The 20,817-nt window shown below is 40.2% G+C and overlaps 1 protein-coding gene across 7 annotated transcripts in view; it reads right to left on the bottom strand.

The window, feature by feature from the left end:
• Positions 1 to 345: 345 nt before the first annotated feature.
• The window catches only part of tna (tonalli), a 191,891-nt gene continuing 171,419 nt past the window's right edge, over positions 346 to 20,817 (bottom strand). For 4 of the 7 annotated variants that reach the window (XM_070093886.1, XM_070093885.1, XM_070093888.1 and 1 more), the window contains 11 exons: positions 18,516 to 18,671; positions 16,473 to 17,080; positions 14,486 to 14,661; positions 14,117 to 14,252; positions 12,337 to 12,547; positions 11,324 to 11,658; positions 10,894 to 11,180; positions 8,734 to 9,116; positions 7,643 to 7,754; positions 4,792 to 5,060; positions 346 to 2,344 (listed from right to left, as the gene is read on the bottom strand). In XM_070093886.1, the coding sequence (XP_069949987.1) occupies positions 2,159 to 2,344; positions 4,792 to 5,060; positions 7,643 to 7,754; positions 8,734 to 9,116; positions 10,894 to 11,180; positions 11,324 to 11,658; positions 12,337 to 12,547; positions 14,117 to 14,252; positions 14,486 to 14,661; positions 16,473 to 17,080; positions 18,516 to 18,671 (2,859 nt within the window). In that variant the 3' untranslated portion in view covers positions 346 to 2,158. The remainder of the gene's footprint in view (positions 2,345 to 4,791; positions 5,061 to 7,642; positions 7,755 to 8,733; positions 9,117 to 10,893; positions 11,181 to 11,323; positions 11,659 to 12,336; positions 12,548 to 14,116; positions 14,253 to 14,485; positions 14,662 to 16,472; positions 17,081 to 18,515; positions 18,672 to 20,817) is intronic. The other 3 variants (XM_070093887.1, XM_070093883.1, XM_070093884.1) reach the window with 2 other exon arrangements.

The raw sequence follows: 20,817 nt of genomic DNA, 5'->3' as shown, positions 1-20,817 counted from the left end.
AAATTTTATATGACTTCTGATTAACCCCCCCCCCCCCCCCAGCCCTCCCATGATGTAATAATACATTACTGTACTGTATATACTTTGTTTTTTTGGCTCAGTTTTATGGAAGCATTAAACCCATATGGGCAATACAGTGTCTGGGAAAGGAAGGGTATCACATTTGATCAGGAATGGTACTTTAGCTCAATTCCTTGGATCAAGAACCCATCAGCATCAAGGCACTGTCTTCCCTTGTTACTGATTTCTCAAACTATTTTAATGATTTATGTTCCAACTGAAAAATGTAGTAAAAGTCTAGTTATGCACCTTGATGACGGTAAGTCTATCAGAAATGAAACAACCTTTCTGAGTTAGAAACTATCTTTTAAGTTCTCTGGTACAGTTTACATGAGAAGTGATGGCTTACACAAACTCTTTGACAGTCACTAACAGTTTAAAAATTCATTGTATGAATTTCTCTAAATAACTTTAAAAATGACAATCTTGAGATCACAATGTTAAACCACTTTTCTTTGTACACAGTACATAAAAACACTTTCAGTGATTCTGTATAAGTGCATAAATCTATCTTCATAAAAATTAAACATTTCATTTAAGCTTCAGTACACTTGACGGTCAACAGAGTATGCATGAAGCCTACTGGCTCTGGTTTCAGAAGAAAATGAGATGCTCGGTGAGTAACAAAAAATATTCTTAATCATAGATAGGAACACAGTTTGAATGAGGATTTAAGATGCACTCAAGTGTCAGAGATGTACAAAAAAACGAACTGACACAAAAAGTAACATATGATAAATCTTCTGAAACCAAAGTCGGTTTAATAGCCAGGTTGAGGTTTCGACTCTACCGTCCCGCAACAAGTCAGCCCCAGAGTCTAGACTTGCTCAGGTGGTGGAAAGGAGTCAATAATTGCAGTGGTGTACTGTATGTGATGGTGTATCCTACAGGTCATGTTGGTGAAGACGGAGCGAGGGATTAAAGCTTAGACAATGCGCAGGACTCTAAGGGCGAGACCAGTGAGATAAATAAAAGGACATTTTCTGTACACAGCTATTTACACAAACTAGGCTGACAGGCACACAGGAGTACCCTATAAATAAATGCAATAATTCGTCTAGACAATAAACCACCCATAAACCTGTGCAGCCAGAAATATCACACTTCATTCACAACAACACTCAGAGAAATTTCTTGGGACTCAGTCGCAGTTGCACACCCTTTTTTTCTGAATAATGTCAACTTAATACACATCTTGCAATAATGCTGTGACATTCATTCAGACTGATTCAGCCTCTCATTTTGGTCTTCTGAGAGTTGTATTTACATGCGCTTGAGGACCTACGGAGATACATGCTTCTCTTCATGTCACTGTTATGGTCTAAAACTCAGAACAACCAACATGGACTAAAATTGCAAGTTCCTAATTAAGACAATATTATGCACATTGTCATTTTGATGTCATGATTGATTTTGAAACAGCACTACTGTGGACATCATTGCGTAGCCACAATAATTATTCTACGAAACTTGTCAACCTAACTACTCAACTGGGATAACCTTCATGGTGTCCACTGGAGCTAAACATGAAAAGAACTGTTTTGCTACTTTGGAATATAGCCTCTTTTCTGACATAACCCCAGTGTGAGGATATATTCTGTTTTGCAAATATGAGGGAACTTTGATAAATGATTATTACAATGATTTGCACTGGTCATTTCTAAATATCAGAATATGTACGTATGCTTCACTATGATCTGACTACAAAACTCGTACTGGAGCAACATACCTGCCCTTATAAATCATAGTGCACATTGTTGTTGCATGGCTCCTTGTCCAGATGTGCATTGTTGAACTGTGCTCACATTAAACATCACACATGTATCATTGGTCTCACTGCTTAAATTTGTGTACCCCCATTATTTTCTCTTGAATGAAGACTGTGAAGTCCACTGAGATGTCTGCATATGCACAATAGTTTCTCTCAAATCTAGTTTGAGTATCACAGTTCTTCAAATTTTCTATAGATTAAAGTTTAAATTCACAACTGTTTCACTGTTTGACTGCAGTCAGTCAGCACAATCGCAAACGCAGATATCAAATATCCAAGCACCTGAATTCTTTCCACATCTCTGCCATGGCCATTGTAAAAGCTTTACTACTCAAACAGGGCCAGTATATCATCTGTATCAGGAGCAGCAGACAGGCCAGCACCAGCAGGAGTGTTCCCAGCTCCTTGGCCTTGCGATGAGGCTCCAGAAGATGGTGGAGTGTTGTAGTCTGGTTGTTCTAAGTAGGATAACAGCTCTAGAGGATCCATAGGGTCTACACCACTGTTAAATACCTATTGGAAAAAGAATAATACTGTTATAATATTAAGAAAGATGTATGTACAGACTAAGGCTCAATGCAACCAGTGATACATAATTTGAAAAAATATTAACCTTCAAACTAGTTATTTAGATATATTAATATAATACTGAATTCATTTTTATCTCCAAAATTTGTCATATTGATTATATTAAATAATGGACTTCTTTAAGGGGAGTTCCTTACAGTGGTCAAGAGGTTCTTGATCAAAGGAAATGGACCTTTTAGTCTTCTTCCTTAGACCAAACCTAAATACTTTTGTCTCCCTTCCCCACCCCATCTTTCTCTGTCCTTCCCTTTCCTCCTCCTCCTATGTCTGTCCCATTTCATTTAGGCCCTCAGTGGTGGTTGCTGTTGAATCTGCATCATCTAGGGATGTGCTGATCCAGCCTTTGGAATTCCAGAGGACAGCTTTGGGTGTCCTCAAGATGACAGATGTATCTCTGGAGGCTGCCTATTGGGTTCCTGGAGGTGGCAGCCAAAGGGGATTATGCTTTGCAGTGGGCTTCTGACTGCCCTCTCTTTTGTCTGCCAAGGTGGCTCAGTGGATGTGAGATTATCCTGGATTGTTGGTTTATTGGCATGAAGGGTAGGGTATGGCAAGGGTTCCATGCGGCATCTGCACTACTGGCCACAATGAGGGTCCTCTCGAGTGCAGAGGAAAATATGCAATCTCTCTCTCTTTCTCCTAGGAGTTATCCCTGTACACTCTCCCCCCCCCACCTCTTTTTTACCAAAAAAAAAAAAATGTATCCTCCCCATCTCAGACTGTCTTATTGCTGTCAGCAGATCTTTTTCTCGATGGTAAATTTAATGAAAGTGCACTTCTTGTGTGTGCTGGTATACCACATTCTCTGATCTTTGTTCATACTTCACTGCAATACACTGCAGCCAATATATACTTCAACACGTGGTATACAGACTGCTCATTGTATCTTTCTCCTTCTCAACCATTATCTATTCCTGATGTTGATTTTCTGATTTCTTCCTTACCTCCACCACTCCTCTTATTAGGTGATTTTAATGCTCATTTCCTCTGGGGAGGGTCTCACTGTTACTCTCATGGCAATCAATTAGAGGCTCTTCTCATTTCTCTTCCCCTCCATATTTTAAATATAGGTACTGCCACTTAAACTTTCTCTTGCATAGATCTATTTGCTCTTCTTCAACTGCACTTGATTTTACTTGGTCAGTAGTACCAGATTTACATGACAGCAATCATTTTCCTCTTCTCCTTACTTACCATTCATATTCCCGACCTCCTTATGGCCCACATTGGCAGTTTGAACAAGCAGATTGGGCCCTTTACTTGTGTCAATTACAATTCCCCAAATCTTGGGTAGACATTCTCAGAAATTCGTGCCTTGGTGGACCTCTTCTTTTGCTTGTGCATTGTGTTTGAAGTGTGCTGCATGAGCTGTTACTGTTACAACAGAACCACAGAGCAGCTCCTTGATGTTAAAGACGCGTGAGTGGTTGCTTGGTGTATAATCCACGAAGCAAAATGCACTTGTTATCGAGATTGTTTCTACCATCACTTCCACTTCCTCTGTGAGTGGTTTGGAAAAAAAATATGACAATTGAGTGGCAGGTATTCTCCACAGAAACTGGAAATTATCGCTGTCTCTCATAAAGGCAGAGTGACCCAAAGAAGAAAATGCACTCGCCAACAATCACTCAGTCACCATCAGAAGTGTGCTGATGTTGCAATCAGATTACTACTCCAACTGTAAAATTCCCACTTCTTTAGAGTGCAGGCACTGCCCTTCCCACTTCCAGGGCTTGAGTCTGGTTAACCAGTTTCCTTGAATCCCTTCATAAATGTTACTCAGTTCACACTCCAACAGGACATCTATTAAAAATCACTTGTCTCCATTCACTTACTAACACGCTCACAAGCATTCTGGAATCTTAAACTCCCGAAGCTCAACGAATCCTCTCTCCAACCATTCCTCCCAACCTACCTCTCCTACCTTCTACCCCAGATTTATACTCTGTCATCCTATCATACCCAAACCACCTCAGTAACCCCTCCTCAGTCATCTGAATTATACCCTTGGATTTCATCTAGGAACCCCATTTTAGTTTAGCACTTTCTTGTGAAAATAATCCATGTGGAACCATTTTTCTCCTTGAAGAGATTGTCAAATGTATTTCAGATGCATTAAATGTTTAAAAATGTTTATAGTTATATGCTGATTAGATTTAAGGAAAGTTGATGATACTTGCACTGTGAAAAAACATAAGGAAAGCCCTCAATAAGTACATACAAGAGAGGAAGAAAAAGAAACTAAAATACAAACATGCAAGCCAAGTGATGAAAGGGAAAATTATTTAACTAAAAATAAATATTGATGTAGATTTTGTTGTTGTAAATCCTCATGTATGGGACAGTGGTTAATTAATAAATTTCACACTTACACTCACATCCAAGCCATCTTGTCCAGACCCATCACCATCCAAGGGATCAAAACTTAGTGTTGGAAGGTCATTCATTTCATTGCAGGTGTTGTGTGTCTCGGTGTTGCTGGTACTGTTGCTGCTACTGGTGCTGCTGTTACTAGTATTACTAGTACTGTTACTATTATTATTAGTTGTATTATTATTACTACTATTGTTATTATTATTATTGGTGGTGGTAGTGGTAGTGGTACTGCTGCTGCTACTGTTGCATGTGTTGGTGCAAGTACCTGCAATGAAAAGAAGAATTAGGAGAGCTAAAAGGTTGATGCCTATAACATTTCTCTGACAAATTTTAAACATAAAGCCAAAAGTGCACATATTTTTTAACTTTCAAAAGGAGGTTTCTTGATGCTAGTGAGGGGCTCTTGATCCAAGGAATTAAATCTTTCCTCCATTGGATCATACGTGAATGTCTCCCCAACGCTGTATGACCCCTCAGTGTTTAGCCCTCTTCCCTCATAAATATAATAATTTTAAGCCTTCTTGCTGATAGTACAGTATATCATTATTTTTAATTCAAGCTTCTATACTAGTTATTATTTTGATGAGCTAATAATCTATGGTTTTTCAGTTTGCACAGAAGACACTGTTCAGTTTCTTGATAATAAACATTACAACTCAGAAAGTGTAACTAGTATGCATTTTAAAACATTTAATGTATTTTTTAGAGACCATGACAAGTTCTTTAGAACAATTTGCAGATGGTTAATCAGGCCCTGGCTGTATAATCCTCCGGGTTTAGCGCTTCCCCCTTGATTATTATAATAATAATCAGGCCCTGACCCACTGCGAGGCCTGGTCACAGACTAGGCCTTGGGGGCATTGACCCCTGAAACTCCCTCCAGATCCTAACAAATTAGTAATGGGGTTATGTAATGGAACAATGTCATGTGAATATTTCCACAATGACAATGGGTCTAAACAAGGTGCTGATTTTTGTCTATTGTTTACTGCCTGTGTTGACAGACTTCTGACAAAGTTAAATGCCAACAGAGTCACTTATAATATAGGCAATAATAAAGTAAATTGTGATTTGTAACAAAAAACATTATTTAAAAATAAAGTTATATGGAAAGAAACCATGATTAAACCCTGAGTAGCTTTTGTGCTAAATCTCCAAAAAGGGCGTGAGTGATCTGCATGATCAAGTTGTAAATAGAAGAAATAGTCTTAAGTATACAAGTCACTCATCCTTACACTATTATTAATGTGCTGCTGTATAGCCCTTGTGGCTTAGCGCTTCTTTTTGATTATAATAATAATAATATTAATGTGCTATTGTTTGAACATACACCTTCCCTAGTGATGATGATATAGAGACATCATAGGCCATTGTCTGGTTGGTTGGTTACGTTTAAAGCCTATCAACTGCATGAGGGTTACTGAGGCTACATGTGTCACCTGTTCATTAAGAATACCTTATTTCCTAAAAAGAAAAGTATATACTGAGAGATATTCACATCTTGATGTCTTTCTTTCAATGCACCAGCCGTATCCCACTGAGGTGGGGTGGCTCAAAAAGAAAAACAGAAGTTTCTCGTTTTAAATTTAGTAATATATACAGAAGGGGTTACTAGCCCCTTGCTCCCGGCATTTTAGTCGCCTCTTACAACACGCATAGCTTACGGAGGAAGAATTCTGTTCCACTTCCCCATGGAGATAAGAGGAAATAAACAAGAACAAGAACTAGAAAGAAAATAGAAGAAAACCCAGAGGAGTGTGTATATATATATGCTTGTACATGTATGTGTAGTGTGACCTAAGTGTAAGTAGAAGTAGCAAGATGTACCTGAAATCTTGCATGTGTATGAGACAGAAAAAAAAGACACCAGCAATCCTACCATCATGTAAAACAATTACAGGTTTCCGTTTTACACTCACTTGGCAGGACGGTAGTACCTCCCTGGGTGGTTGCTGTCTACCAACCTACTACCTAGTACATCTTGATGTATATACACTATAATGTCTACTCTTATTTTTGCTAGATATACCTAAATGATTATACGAACTAAAGCTTACTATATGATCTATATACAAATGTAATCAGTTTGCAGATTAAACGTCATTAAGACAATGATGATTATATATGGAAATTTAATATTGTTTAGGAATTACTACCTCATATTGCTGTTGGACTTTTACTGAATAATCCCCTCAAGGGAGGTTCCATGATGCTGGTGAGGGGCTCTTTGATCTAGGGAACTGGATCTGTGCTCCAGTTCCCTCAATTGAGCCTGAATACCTTCCATCCCCTCCTACAGGTGCTGTATAATCCTATGGATTTAGTGCTCCCCCATGATTATAATTATTTACTGAACAACAGAGACAGATTATAGTGAAATTCAATGATAGTTGTCAGTGGTTGTCTGTGTACAAGTAGAGTCACTGATGATATACTAAAGTTTGTATTTCTTCCTAGTAGATATCTGGACTACATAGCGATAGTGATCCAGGTTAATTTATCTATTTTGTAGATACTGCTAAAAACTATGCAACACTACTACATTGGTAGTTTAAACTGATGTAGAATGACTAAACTGAAGTATGACTACTACACTGGTACCAGAAGTTAAAACAGAATAAACTTATTAAAAGTTCGTTATGGAAAGTATAATCAAGCTTAATGTACATAACATCACTAAGTAAAACTATTTTATAATAAATGATTTTACTGCATAACTGCCCTGAACAATTAATATGATTTTTGAAGCCCAGAAAATAAGGTACAGTACATACTTAATTTTTTTGCTCACTTATAGTCATCAGAGCAAGATGAATTCAGCTGTGAATCTTTTGTAAAACAACTCACCTGCAGAAGGGACACTAGGAGGGCCACCTACTCCACCAGGAGTGTGGGGAGTATGAGGTGTGTGGGGTGTGTGCGGCGTGTGGGGCAGCCCAGGCCCACTGCTCACGCTTGGCTGTGGACAAAATTTTGTCAGATAACTTTTGGGTTTTAATGTATATTAAATAAAATTTTATGAAGGGATTTTCAAAATAGTTCAAATTACTCCAAGGAAGGTTGGTGCCTTGAAGCTGGTGACGGGATCTGTATCAAAGGGCACTAGATCTACCTTTCCCTTCCTCAGAGCAAATATAATTGTCCCATATTCTCCCAGGTACAGGAAAGAAATTGGAATATATGTAATTGCAAAAATAATTAAATAATAACCCTAATTCATAAATAATATTTGTTAATACAAGGGAAAAAATGGGGAACTCTCAATGTTCGTCTGGAATTAGTCACGTATAAGACAACTTGTTTAGCACCTGTGATAGATCTTCAACAGTTCATTACCACTTGTGATATCACTTCAATGACCCATTACCACCTGTGATATCATTTCAACAGACTAAGCTACATAGACTACAGATTATACCACTAAGTCTTTAACAAGTGACTTGCAGTTCTGCACTCTTGTCTCCTTATAATTATTCTTGCCTCACTTGGATCGCAATTTTCTAAACTTACATATAGTGCCTTCCAGACTCTCTCCTGCACACTTCTCACACCCAGATGCATCAACATGGGTGAAACACCATGCATGTTACTCACTGAGGTGCTTACCCCCTTCAAGGAGGGAGAGGATTTGCCTTGACAGTGGTAAAAATACTCTTGATCCAAGGAATTGGAGCTACCCTTCCCCTTTGCTGAATCAAACCTTTAATTCTTTTAATTCCTTCATTCTTATGTTCTTATAACCCTTACGGATTTTAAGGTTTTCTTGTGAATATAGGAATGAAGTACAAACAGCACAATACCGTGACTGAAACAATAACAAATAACCCGCACATGGGATAAAGAAACATAACGACATTTCAGTTCGACTTGGACTATTAAAATCACACACTGTGGCTATTGTATAATAATGCTAACAATAATAAGAATAAGGTGCTTACCTGTGTTGTGGTTGATGATGGTGTGGTGGAGGTGGTTGTGGTGGTGGTGGTGGTGGTGCAGAGTGGCTGTGACGATGATACTGAAGTGGTGGTGGAGGTGGAACCTGTAGTTGGAGCAGCAAGAGTAGTGTTGGAGGTAGTAGTGGAGCTGGAGGAGGGTGGAGGCCCCATTTGAGGTGCCATCTGGTCTTTGACAGATTTTTCCATAGCACCCAGAGGATCCATTTTACTGACAGATTCACTGAGTTGTGATAGAGGTCCTCCACCTCTAGTGAAGTCTGGTGAACTCAAATCAAATTGGGAAGTAGATCTGGACATGCCTGAACCACTGCTCCCATTATTACCCATGTTCATCATATTCATCATAGAACCATTGTTGATGCCTGCAAGGAAATAATTATCATTAGTGTTATTATTAAATACTGTTTGTATGCATGTATATATATATATGTGTGATTACATATGTATGCAGCTACTGTATCTACAGTATTTGTAGCTACAGCAGCAGAGCTGTGCTTGTGGTGTCCCATCTTTAGCCTTTTTTTTTAACATGCTGGGAGTCTCTCACTGAAGCAGAGTGATCTGAAAAAGAAACACTTTCACCATCATTCACACTATCACTGTCTTGTCAGAGGCTCACATATGACAAATTAGATGTCCCTCCACACAGCAAATATTCCAGACCTTTAGAGTGCAAGCACTGTACTTCCCACCTCCAATGATTGTATCACTTATGGCCTCTTGTATTTCATTTCACTACTCTATCACTCTGTGAAGACCTTGCTGGTGTTCTATTGGCAGCTCCTCTTCCTCAGTTTACAACTGTAGCTTCAATTCCTCCTTAATGATGGTATTAAGTAACTTCCTCATCTAGCAAGTAAATATGTAAGTTTATATGTGCCTGTAGTATAATGTGTCTGTATATATACAGGTGTCCTTTGCTTTGTGTGATGGATGTCTATGGCGCATAATGTGAAATCACACAAAGTAAACCAAATCTTTCTTTCAACACATCGGCCGTATCCCACCGAGGCGGGGCGGCTCAAAAAGAAAAAGAAAAGTTTCTCCTTTTACATTTAGTAATATATACAGAAGAAGAGGTTACTAGCCCCTTGCTCCCGGCATTTTAGTCGCCTCTTACAACATGCATGGCTTACGGAGGAAGAATTCTGTTCCACTTCCCCATGGAAGTAAGAGGAAATAAACAAGAACAAGAACTAGAAAGAAAATAGAAGAAAACCCAGAGGGGTGTGTATATATATGTTTGTACATGTATGTGTAGTGTGACCTAAGTGTAAGTAGAAGTAGCAAGACGTACCTGAAATTTTGCACGTTTATGAGACAGAAAAAAGACACCAGCAATCCTACCATCATGTAAAACAATTACAGGCTTCTGTTTTACATTCACTGGCAGGACAGTAGTACCTCCCTGGGTGGTTGCTGTCTACCAACCTACTACCTAGGGGACAAAACATACAGGTACTAATTAGCCATATACGAAAAAGAAGTAACTTTGGTCCAGAAGCAACCAAGAAAAAGTGAGATCCTAAATTCAGCCATAATCTTCCTCCCTGTCTCCACCAAGCAACCTGCCTGTCTTTTTCTAGGTTGAAGCACACACGTTATGAACCTACAAATATGTTTCTCTCTCCCTCCACCCACAGGCCAGACTTCACATCAGCAAGGCTTAACTATATGAACCCTGCAAGATTTTTATTGAAAACTAGCCAAATCTGTTCTCTTTCTCTTGTTTCTTTCTTCAGATATCAGTGTACACTGATTATGCATAACATTTAAAGATATTCATATTACTTCATATTTATGAATGTGCTCAGACATTTGGAAGTGGACTTGTCCACTGATGGCTCCATGAAGGATGATGTGAACCACAGAATTGGCAAGGAAAAATGTGGGTGGCACACCAGGGCATCTGTGGAAACAAAGAACCTTATCCATGAAGGTAAAATGGGGAATGTACCAGAGTACAGTGATACCAACACTCTTATATGGGTGTGAAGCATGGGTTTTAAACACTGCAGTGAGGAGGAGGAGGAGGTTGGAGGCAAAGGAGATGTCCTGTCTGAGGGCAATGTGTGGTATAAATATTATGCAGAGAATTCATAGTTTGGAGATGACAAGTGCAACATTCGTTGTACTTACTGTTCATATCTGGAGGAACATATGGGCTCATGGACTGTCCCATATCAATGTTGCTCATAGTTGGTAGGGTCATACTCCCTGGGGACATTGCTTTGTTCCACCGCTTCATGCATGTGTCCGAGTCTTCGTCTTTGACCCCAGGAGTGCCTGGCATACCAGACGAACTCGTTGCTCTCCAAGATGCCGAGGAATCCATAGTCACCTCGTCCACAGGAGAGTTTGCTAAGGTGGTGATAATTCCCCATATGTACTGATCAACCTCTAGACCTTCCAGATAGGCTGTTTTGCTGCAAACATACAACAATTCTATTAGGCTTGTATTTTTTATTATAGTATATGATAGTAATATTACAGTGAAAAGTTTTAACACATTATAACAAAATGTGAGACCTTCTGGGTTTTCAGTGAAAAAATGAGAGAGAAAACTTACTTGCAAACCGGACATCGCCACGAGCCTCTTTCACAATTTAATTGTAGGTACGACTCCAGATCGAAACACTGTATGTGCTTGCAATCGTGGCCTCTGGCAGGCAGTGTTATCCGCTTAAATGTGATGGGACACTTGAGGGAAATTTTGATAGCAGTTTGTTCAACACCGTCACCTTCTGAGCTGTTTAAAGACCCGCTCGAGGCGGCAACAGAGTTGAAGTTACGCTTGATTTTGTTAACACAGTGTTCAGCAGGCAACATCCTTTTGCGCAACAACCCTTGCAACACAGACCTCACACTTGGTCTATGCACCAACTGGAGTACAAAGAGATGAGACTGGAAAGAAATATAGAATATTAGTTAAATTATTTACTTTCTTTCAACACACCGGCCGTATCCCACCGAGGCGGGGTGGCCCAAAAGGAAAAACAAAAGCTTCTCCTTTAATATTTAGTAATATATACAGGGGAAGGGGTTACTAGCCCCTTGCTCCTGGCATTTAAATTATTTATATTATCCCTAAAAATAATTATACTGCAGAGGATGTACAGTGGACCTCCGGTTAATGATATTTTTTCACTCCAGAAGTATGTTCAGGTGCCAGTACTGACCAAATTTGTTCCCATAAGGAATATTGTGAAGTAGATTAGTCCATTTCAGACCCCCAAACATACACGTACAAACGCACTTACATAAATACACTTACATAATTGGTCGCATTCGGAGGTGATCGTTATGCGGGGGTCCACTGTATATTAATTACATTCACTGGGAAACATATAAGGGTAAAACGGTGCCTGGAGAGTGGGAGGTAATCATGCTTGATTCAAGGTGGAGACGGCTCCAATACCTTGGATCAAGAGCTCTTCACCAGCCTCAATCAACACTCCAGATGAAAGGTGTGAATGTCAACTACACTTTTAATGTTGTTAATGTAGACGGGTAATTGTTCAACTTTTAGTGACAGGAATGAAAAAAAATAAGAAGAAAAAAATGTTATAAATAACTACTCACGCAGCAACATGCAGTAACGGTAATTTGAATAGTGTTTCTTCCCGGCTGACAAACAGCTTTAATATATAGTGGTTTGTGCGAAGTTTTCTGCTCTCCACGGTCAATGCTTAGAGGTGTGGCGTTGACGGAAACCTGGACACTGGCCGGCCAATTTGTGTTCATTTGTCGATCTTCATGATGGAAACATTTCAGCTGCAGCTCTAAATCTGATCTGCAGGAAAAAATTTAAAGAAATGTTTTAGTATATTATGTCAGCCCAATCTCTGTTTGATTTCTTTTGAGGCTGATTACTGTTGTGTAAGTTTATTCAGGTAACACAAATACAGCTACATAGATTATCATACATAGCAGCATATGTGTAGAGAACTTAGGATTACCCAAAAAAGTCAGAGTGACTTATTTCCATTGGGGTCTTTTATGTATTTTTGTGTATTTTTAACATATTGGACATTTCCCACTCAGATCAAGGTGACCCATAGATTCAGTTATTGACATGAGACATCAAAGAGATGTTTAGTTCTAGTGTGGTGTTACAACTCACAAGAACATGTCCAAAGTCTGAGTAGGCATTATTATCCAGCAACCTCTATATACATAAGACACATGCACAACAGCTGGGTATCATTCTTGTTGAAACATTTCGCCTACACCATAAGCTTCTTCAGTCGGATACAAAGTATACGCCGAGGGCAGCAGAAGTGATAAGGTTAAGATGTAGTAATCAATCCATCGACCTTGTAGAAATAGTTGGAGGTTATCAGTCCTTCAGCCTGGAGAAGAGTTCAATTCCATGGAGCTGAACTGTTTTTAACATCCGTCATAACCTCAAATATCTGAGCCACTTTGCCCACTTTCAATCTAATCACTGCCTCACACACTTTCCCCCATATCCCCCTCAGGTTCCTTACTCTTATACAACATTATCCTTTCCTGCCCCATGCATGAAATCACCACCTCTCCTTTATTATGAACATTCAACAATGTGTCAAAATATTCTCTCCATCTTCAATCTAACATCTCTCCTCTCTCCTTAACTGGTAAGTCCAATTTCTCACCAGGCTTCCTTACTTCAGTGATCTCTCCCTTGAAGACATCATCTTTTTCTCAGGAAAATTTACTGATAAGGGATTGTGTATACTCTCTCTGGCTTTCCTTGCACACTTCCCATCACTCTTCTTAGTCTCCTTCTTCCTCTCCATATACTCAGCCTTCAGTATATCTTTTTTAACCTCTCAAAGGCTAATTTTTTCTCCCCTACCATCCTCTTTACTTCATCATTCCACCAATCATTCCTCTTCCTGCCTGTAATCACCCTCCTATACCAACAAACCTCTGTTGTACACTCTACCAATGCATTCTTAATTTTCCCCCATACCTCCACAATCTCCTCTACATTTCCTGCCCTTTGCCCCTTTTTCCCCAAAGGTTGCTTATATCTTTCTGAAACTGTCACCTTTCTTTGTTCATTTATTTTCACTTCTATTAAACCCACTGCTGCCAATCTTGTACTCTATCTACCCCTTACTCTTACTGTAACTACCACTACATAAAGAACAGACATATCTGTCACTACTCTAGCATGTACATCCAGAAGTCTACCCATTATCCTTTTGTCTACTAATACACAGTCTTAGTGTATATAATAAACATTCAAGAATATTAAAACCAAAATAAAGCAAAGTGCATTATGAGTCACAATGTGAGCATGAGCATTGTTATGAGAGATGAGTCACAATGTGAGTCAGTGTGAGCATGAACATTGCTACCAGAGATGGATTACCTGAACATTAAGGTTTGATACACTGTGGGTTTGAGGTGGAAGACATGATTGGAAACTGCTAAGTTATGTTCCAATCTGAAAGGCTGTAGAACAATCCCATCTCGAACAGGGAAGGTGAGCCGTAGTTCATCATCTTCTGCAAGTTCAGAGCGTAAAATAAACATATCAAAAACTTTAAAAAGTCCTGCTTTAATATTGTTGCAAAGGAGAACAATATTTTCTTGACAATGGGGGATGCACCTTGCAAGCCATATGTTGATGAGCATATTTATTTTCAATATGTAGCTGAATCATGCACTGATTGGTTAACATCGGTCATGCTGTGGCTTAAATTAATCTAAAGATAAAAAATCTAATGGTGAAACTCACTCTGGAACATCAGAGGCTTTAATTCGGATAAATCAGGTTTGACGTCCCCTTGATTAGCGTATGGTGGGCTCATGTACGGAGTGAGAGGTGGAGTGGGGTTGCCAGGGATGGGCGAGTGCTGGTAGCTACCTGCAGCATTCCCAACACTAGCTGAGGCAGAAGCTCCACTCATGTTCCTGTCGAAGTGTGCAGGAATCACTTTAGAAAAGTTGAATTTCAAGATACATGAAAAACAGTGTGTTGCATTCTGTATAACATTTCCATCTAACAAGCAAAACATCAATAATTAAGTTAGCAGATCCAATCTTATTACATTAACAGAGGCCAAGCAACAATTAACATTTTTGAAGCATGTCATACTGTTTCTATAAAACATCTTCAAGATTGTTAGGTCAAAGGTCACAAGTGCAACTAATGTGACATGTTAATAAAACGTCACATTAGATGCACATGTGCCTTTTGACCTAACATAATTGTCAGTAATCCTACCTTTATCCTCAACATATCCTACTACCAAAACACTAATTCTAACCAATATATGAATTTACAAAAAATCCCATGGTAATCAAGAAAATTTTATTGTTTGCTTTTCTAACCTAGTCTATATCCTCTCACCTCCACATCTTTGGTTGTCTGTATAGTCCACAAGTATTTCCTAAATATTTCAAATAGCAAAGATTCTTTAGTTGTCCTTGTTTAGTGCCTGCTCTCTTCTACATGATTTAACAGCTAATAAAGGAGTTAAACCTTTGTCTACATAATTAAAGAGCTAAACCTGGGAGGGTCATCCACTGCTACATGGCACAGAATGTATAACAGAAGGAAGGAATACTATACAGGGTGTTTCAAAGATCTGGACTCCATCGTGTAATATACTGCTTGGAAACTAAGTCCATCTTTTTGAAACACCCTGTATTTTAGATATAGAGGGCAAGATAAGAAAGATAGGGCAAGATAAATGACCATAGGTAGTGTTTGTTATGCTCAAGGTGACATATTTGGAAGGGAAGGCTGACATAGTAAGCAAGCTATGTTATATTCCACTATTATGTTTCATTTCAGTATGTTCAGAGAATAAATTTTTTTTACATTTATTTCTTAGTTGATTTCTACATTATTATTCAAAATTTATGCTTTTGTTGTCTATTAATAAGCTCCCATTACTTTCTTTTCAGTTACTGGTCACTACCTGTATGCCACACCTGCTTCTCACAAAATATATACATGCCAAGTCTTCATTTATCAGACTAATTTTGCATCAAGACTAACTACAATGACAAATATCAGAGTGTGACACACACATTTACCTGTCCTATAATGTACAGTGTATATAGAGCTCATTTAACACTTTACAAGTATATTTTGAAGAAGGGTCAATAAGGAATAATGAATGTTTCCCTAACAATGAGTAACCAAGAAGGAATGAGCAGGATAGCTCACAGATCAGGTCAGCAAGACCGGAATGGTCTAAAATTCAGTCTGGAGGGAGCACACCATCACTCTTCCCTACAACCTCACCCTGAACACCGCAGGTGTAAACATTCCTGTTATGTACCATAAACCTCAATTGCAGTAGGTCCCAGTGAAGCACCTTGTGACCTAACTTACACCAAAATTAGCATTTGGCCAAATAAAAAAGTACGTCCTCGATGTCACACAAGGAAATTTTAATAACAATCTGGCATTCAAAATAACACAGCTGGTCAAAATTAAAGACATACTGATCAAACTTCACTCCGTCAATAACTTTTCCATCAGCAACAATTTCAAGACGAAAATGAAATTTAAGATGCGATCACAAGGCAAATTAATTTTGAACAAGGGCTTTATCTTGACATATTCAAGGGAAAAGACAATAGAATTTGATGTTTCGTTGCCTTAACAGACAAAATAAAATCACAAGTGATAGGTATCAGAACTGCAATCACCTTAATTTAAAATCATCAAGTGAGTATTATAAACAAACTGAGTTTTATAGTTATCTTACCTTGACATATTACTCATGCCAGAGTTCATGTTATTCATCCCAGAGTTCATAGTATTCATTCCTGAATTCATGTTACTCACAGCATTAGTGTTCATTTGGGTGGTCATAGCACCAGACATGCCACCCGTCATACCACTGTTCATTACACTATTCATACCACTGCTCATATTCGTCATTCCTGCACTGTTCAAGGTATTCATCCCTGCACTGTTCATACTACTCATACCAGTACTCATAGTGTTCATTCCTGAAGTCATGGCAGAGTTCATACTACTGCTGGCGCCAGGAGCCATGCTGCTCGAACTCATGGTGGGCACTGACATTGACATCTGAGTCATACTGTTCATCCCACTACCCATACTTCCCGACATGCTACTTATGCTGTTCATGTTCATGCCGTTCATGGGGCCCATCGGGCCCATCTCGTTGTACTGTAAGTTGTTGTACTGCTGATTATAAAACTGGCTCTGGTTGAATGGGGGCCCACCAGGTCCACAGGGTCCACCCGGTCTCATGTTTGGTCGCATACCCTGACCTGGTGGGAACTGGGAAGGCAGCGGCTGCTGCACGGGGTAGCCCGTGCCGCCTCGAATACCCGCTAATCCCATCTGCAGAAACAAGATAGATGTTAGAATGGGGTTTTGCAATACCTAAAGTGCTATTGTGAAAAGTACACAATGAATGTGACTCCCACACATGGTCAAGGCTTGTAGAAAAATCCCTAGGTGTGAGACTGAAAGAAAGAGAATCTGGTAAGGAGTGCGAGTTGTGATAGCTGCTCTTTGCCAGTGAAACAGTCCTTTTCAGAGATTATGATGAAAGAGTTGCAAAGGCTGGTAAATGAGTTTGGGAGGGTATGTAAATGAAGGAAATTAAAAAAACAATATAGGAAAGGGCAAGATGATGAGGGAATAAAAAAAGTATAGGCAATATACTCTGTAACAATACACAACATTCAAATATACACTCAGTGCATCTAGAACCTATGGAAATTATACAATGTTTATTAACATACTATGGTTAGTGAGTGGGATTAAGGATGAGAAAGAGATGCAATACAGAGGGATGTATTACATCAAAAGAGGATGAATGAGGAGGAGGAGGAGGAGGAGGAGGAGGAAGAGGAGAAGGAATGAAGGAGTATCAATTATCAGGAACATACTGCAAAAGTACAGCAAGAATTGGACATATATCTGATGCAGATCCATGTAAATTTTTGTAATTGTTCAACTCATCATTTATAACCAGTCTCATCATACTTATGACTAAAATAAATTACTGAGGCTGTACTTATAAATAATAACTAAAATTATATGGCAGGACTAGAATGATAATTACTTTGATAAAAGTGTTATGTATAATAAGCGACTTCTACTAAACAAGCATTTGTATCTACTTTCATTTGTAATTTGGAAACTGATAACAAATGATATGTAAATCTAACTACTGTAGCTTCTTTGTACTATCAATAGAAATAAATTTTATTTATTTTAAGTGATCTATGTGAGGGCCATAAGACAAGACTGAGACCCTCTTCAACAGACTGGGGGCTCAGTGAAAGGCAGAAACGTACATATGTCATCTTAAATCATGGAACAGGTGTGGGTCAGAACCCACAGTGAATAAGTTGTACAGTTCAAAGTCGGTGAATAAACCACTGGACCAGCTGTGTTCTAACCCACCTGTTCTGTGATTTGTTTGCAATTGTGTTATTACGATTTTGTGAGACATTTCACCTTATGATGATGCCTTCCCATGGGTGCCTTTGTGCCACTGACTACTGTCTATTGTATTTTTTGTGTTTCAATCAAGAATTTATTGTATGTTAGGTGAAAGGACACAAGTGCAACTAATATGACATTTTATTGTGGCAACGTTTCGCTCTCCAGGAACTTTGTCAAGCAGTAACGGCTTGACAAAGCTCCTGGAGAGCAAAACGTTGCCGCAATAAAATGCGACATTAGTTGCACTTGTCCTTTACCCTAACATACTGTCAGTAATTTTAGCAACATTATTACAACCTACCCTACAGTGGATACCAACCTGTGGGTTCATCTGGGCCATGGGAGGCTGTGAAAACTGGCCCTGAGCTGCCCGCTTCTGGGCCATAAACATAGCTGGGTTTGGGTACGGTCCAGCTCGCCCTCCTCCCGGCCCACTCCCAGGGCCCATCCCTCGTTGGTACATCATCTGCTGCTGCTGGAGAGGTGGAGTGGGTGAGACAAGGTTTTTTTTTTTACACAAATCAATTTTACAGGCAAAGAGCTGTTATCCTTTCTCTGCTCATTACAAAGCCCAGTGCTATCTAAGATATACTATCACCATCAAAGACCTCAACAGAAATAAGTCACTTTGTCTGAATTTCTTAGGTTATCTTAGGTTATCTATGCAAATGCTGCTATGTATGATAATTTATGTAACTGTATTTGTGTGTGCCTGTACCTGAATAAACTTACTGACTTACACCCCCAGGATGCGACCCACAACAGTTGACTAACATCCAGGTACCTACTTATTGCTAGGTGAACAAGGGCAACAGATGTATGGAAATTGAACCACAGATATTGTCTGTGAGTTGAGTGCACTGCCAACCAAGCCACAGGGTTGGTGACTGAGGGCAAAGTTTGGTAAGAATAGGTAAAGTAGGGTGAAGCATAGTTGGGATAACAAAGTAGGATTCAAGCAGGTTTGCCAGGACTGGTCCTGGCCCGGGTCTTCTCCATGTGGTGACCTGGCATTGAAAGTAGGATGAAATAGAGTGGATTAAAAATTTGGCTGGTGGCAAAGGTTCTCGCTTCCCATGGTGAGGGTCTGTGTTCGATTCCTGGTGGCGTGTTTCCTTACACTGGTTGCCTATTCACCATCAGTATAAAATGCGTACCAGGGTAAAATCGACTAGTGTGGGTCACATCCTGGGGCAAAATTTACCTACTTTGCCCGAAATGTTCTACATAACAAGTGGCTTTCTATAAAGTAGTAGACTACGTCCTCAATGTCAGCTAGGCCTGTATACCTTGTACATGTACTTACCTTTGAAGATATACCCTTAAAACGTTAACAACAAGCTAGTAACTCTAGGATAGGGTTATCTATCTCAACCTCATTTACAGACATGCGAGGCAGGGTGGGGGGTGGGGGGATTGTCAGGGTTCACCTAAAAGGGTGCAGGTAAGGTGTTCAATACCTAAAATTTGACTGGCCTAAGCTATCTGCGGACCCCTGATCTACCTTCAGACCCCTGATCTACCTTCAGACCCCCTGATCTACCTTCAGACCCCTGATCTACCTTCAGACCCCTGATCTACCTTCAGACCCCTGATCTACCTTCAGACCCCCTGATCTACCTTCAGACCCCCTGATCTACCTTCAGACCCCCTGATCTACCTTCAGACCCCTGATCTACCTTCAGACCCCCTGATCTACCTTCAGACCCCCTGATCTACCTTCAGACCCCCTGATCTACCTTCAGACCCCCTGATCTACCTTCAGACCCCTGATCTACCTTCAGACCCCTGATCTACCTTCAGACCCCCTGATCTACCTTCAGACCCCCTGATCTACCTTCAGACCCCCTGATCTACCTTCAGACCCCCTGTTCTACCTTCAGACCCCCTGTTCTACCTTCTGACCCCCCCCTTGATCTACCTTCAGATCTACCTTCAGACCCCCCTGATCTACCTTCAGACCCCCTGATCTACCTTCAGACCCCCTGATCTACCTTCAGACCCCCTGATCTACCTTCAGACCCCCTGATCTACCTTCAGACCCCCTGATCTACCTTCAGACCCCCTGATCTACCTTCCCCCTGATCTACCTTCAGACCTTCAGACCCCCTGATCTACCTTCAGACCCCCTGATCTACCTTCAGACCCCCCCTGACCTTCAGACCCCCTGATCTACCTTCAGACCCCCTGACCTTCCCCCTGATCTACCTTCAGATCTACCTTCAGACCCCCCCTCAGAATCTACCTTCAGACCCCCCCCTGATCTACCTTCCCCCTGATCTACCTTCAGAGATCTACCTTCAGACCCCCCCCTTGATCTACCTTCACCTTCAGACCCCCTGATCTACCTTCAGACCCCCTGATCAGACCCCCTACCTTCAGACCCCCTGATCTACCTTCAGACCCCCTGATCTACCTTCAGACCCCCTGATCTACCTTCAGATCTACCTTCCCCTGATCTACCTTCACCCCCTGATCTACCTTCCCCCTGATCTACCTTCAGACCCCTAATCTACCTTCAGACCCCCTGATCTACCTTTCAGACCCCTGATCTACCTTCAGACCCCCCCCTTGATCTACCTTCAGACCCCCCCCTTCAGACCCCCTGATCTACCTTCAGA

The sequence above is a fragment of the Cherax quadricarinatus genome, chromosome 44, assembly GCF_038502225.1.
Source record: "Cherax quadricarinatus isolate ZL_2023a chromosome 44, ASM3850222v1, whole genome shotgun sequence".
Lineage (NCBI taxonomy): Eukaryota > Metazoa > Arthropoda > Malacostraca > Decapoda > Parastacidae > Cherax > Cherax quadricarinatus.
Note: the sequence above shows the minus strand (reverse complement) of the source record. Positions and strands in the feature narration are given on the sequence as shown.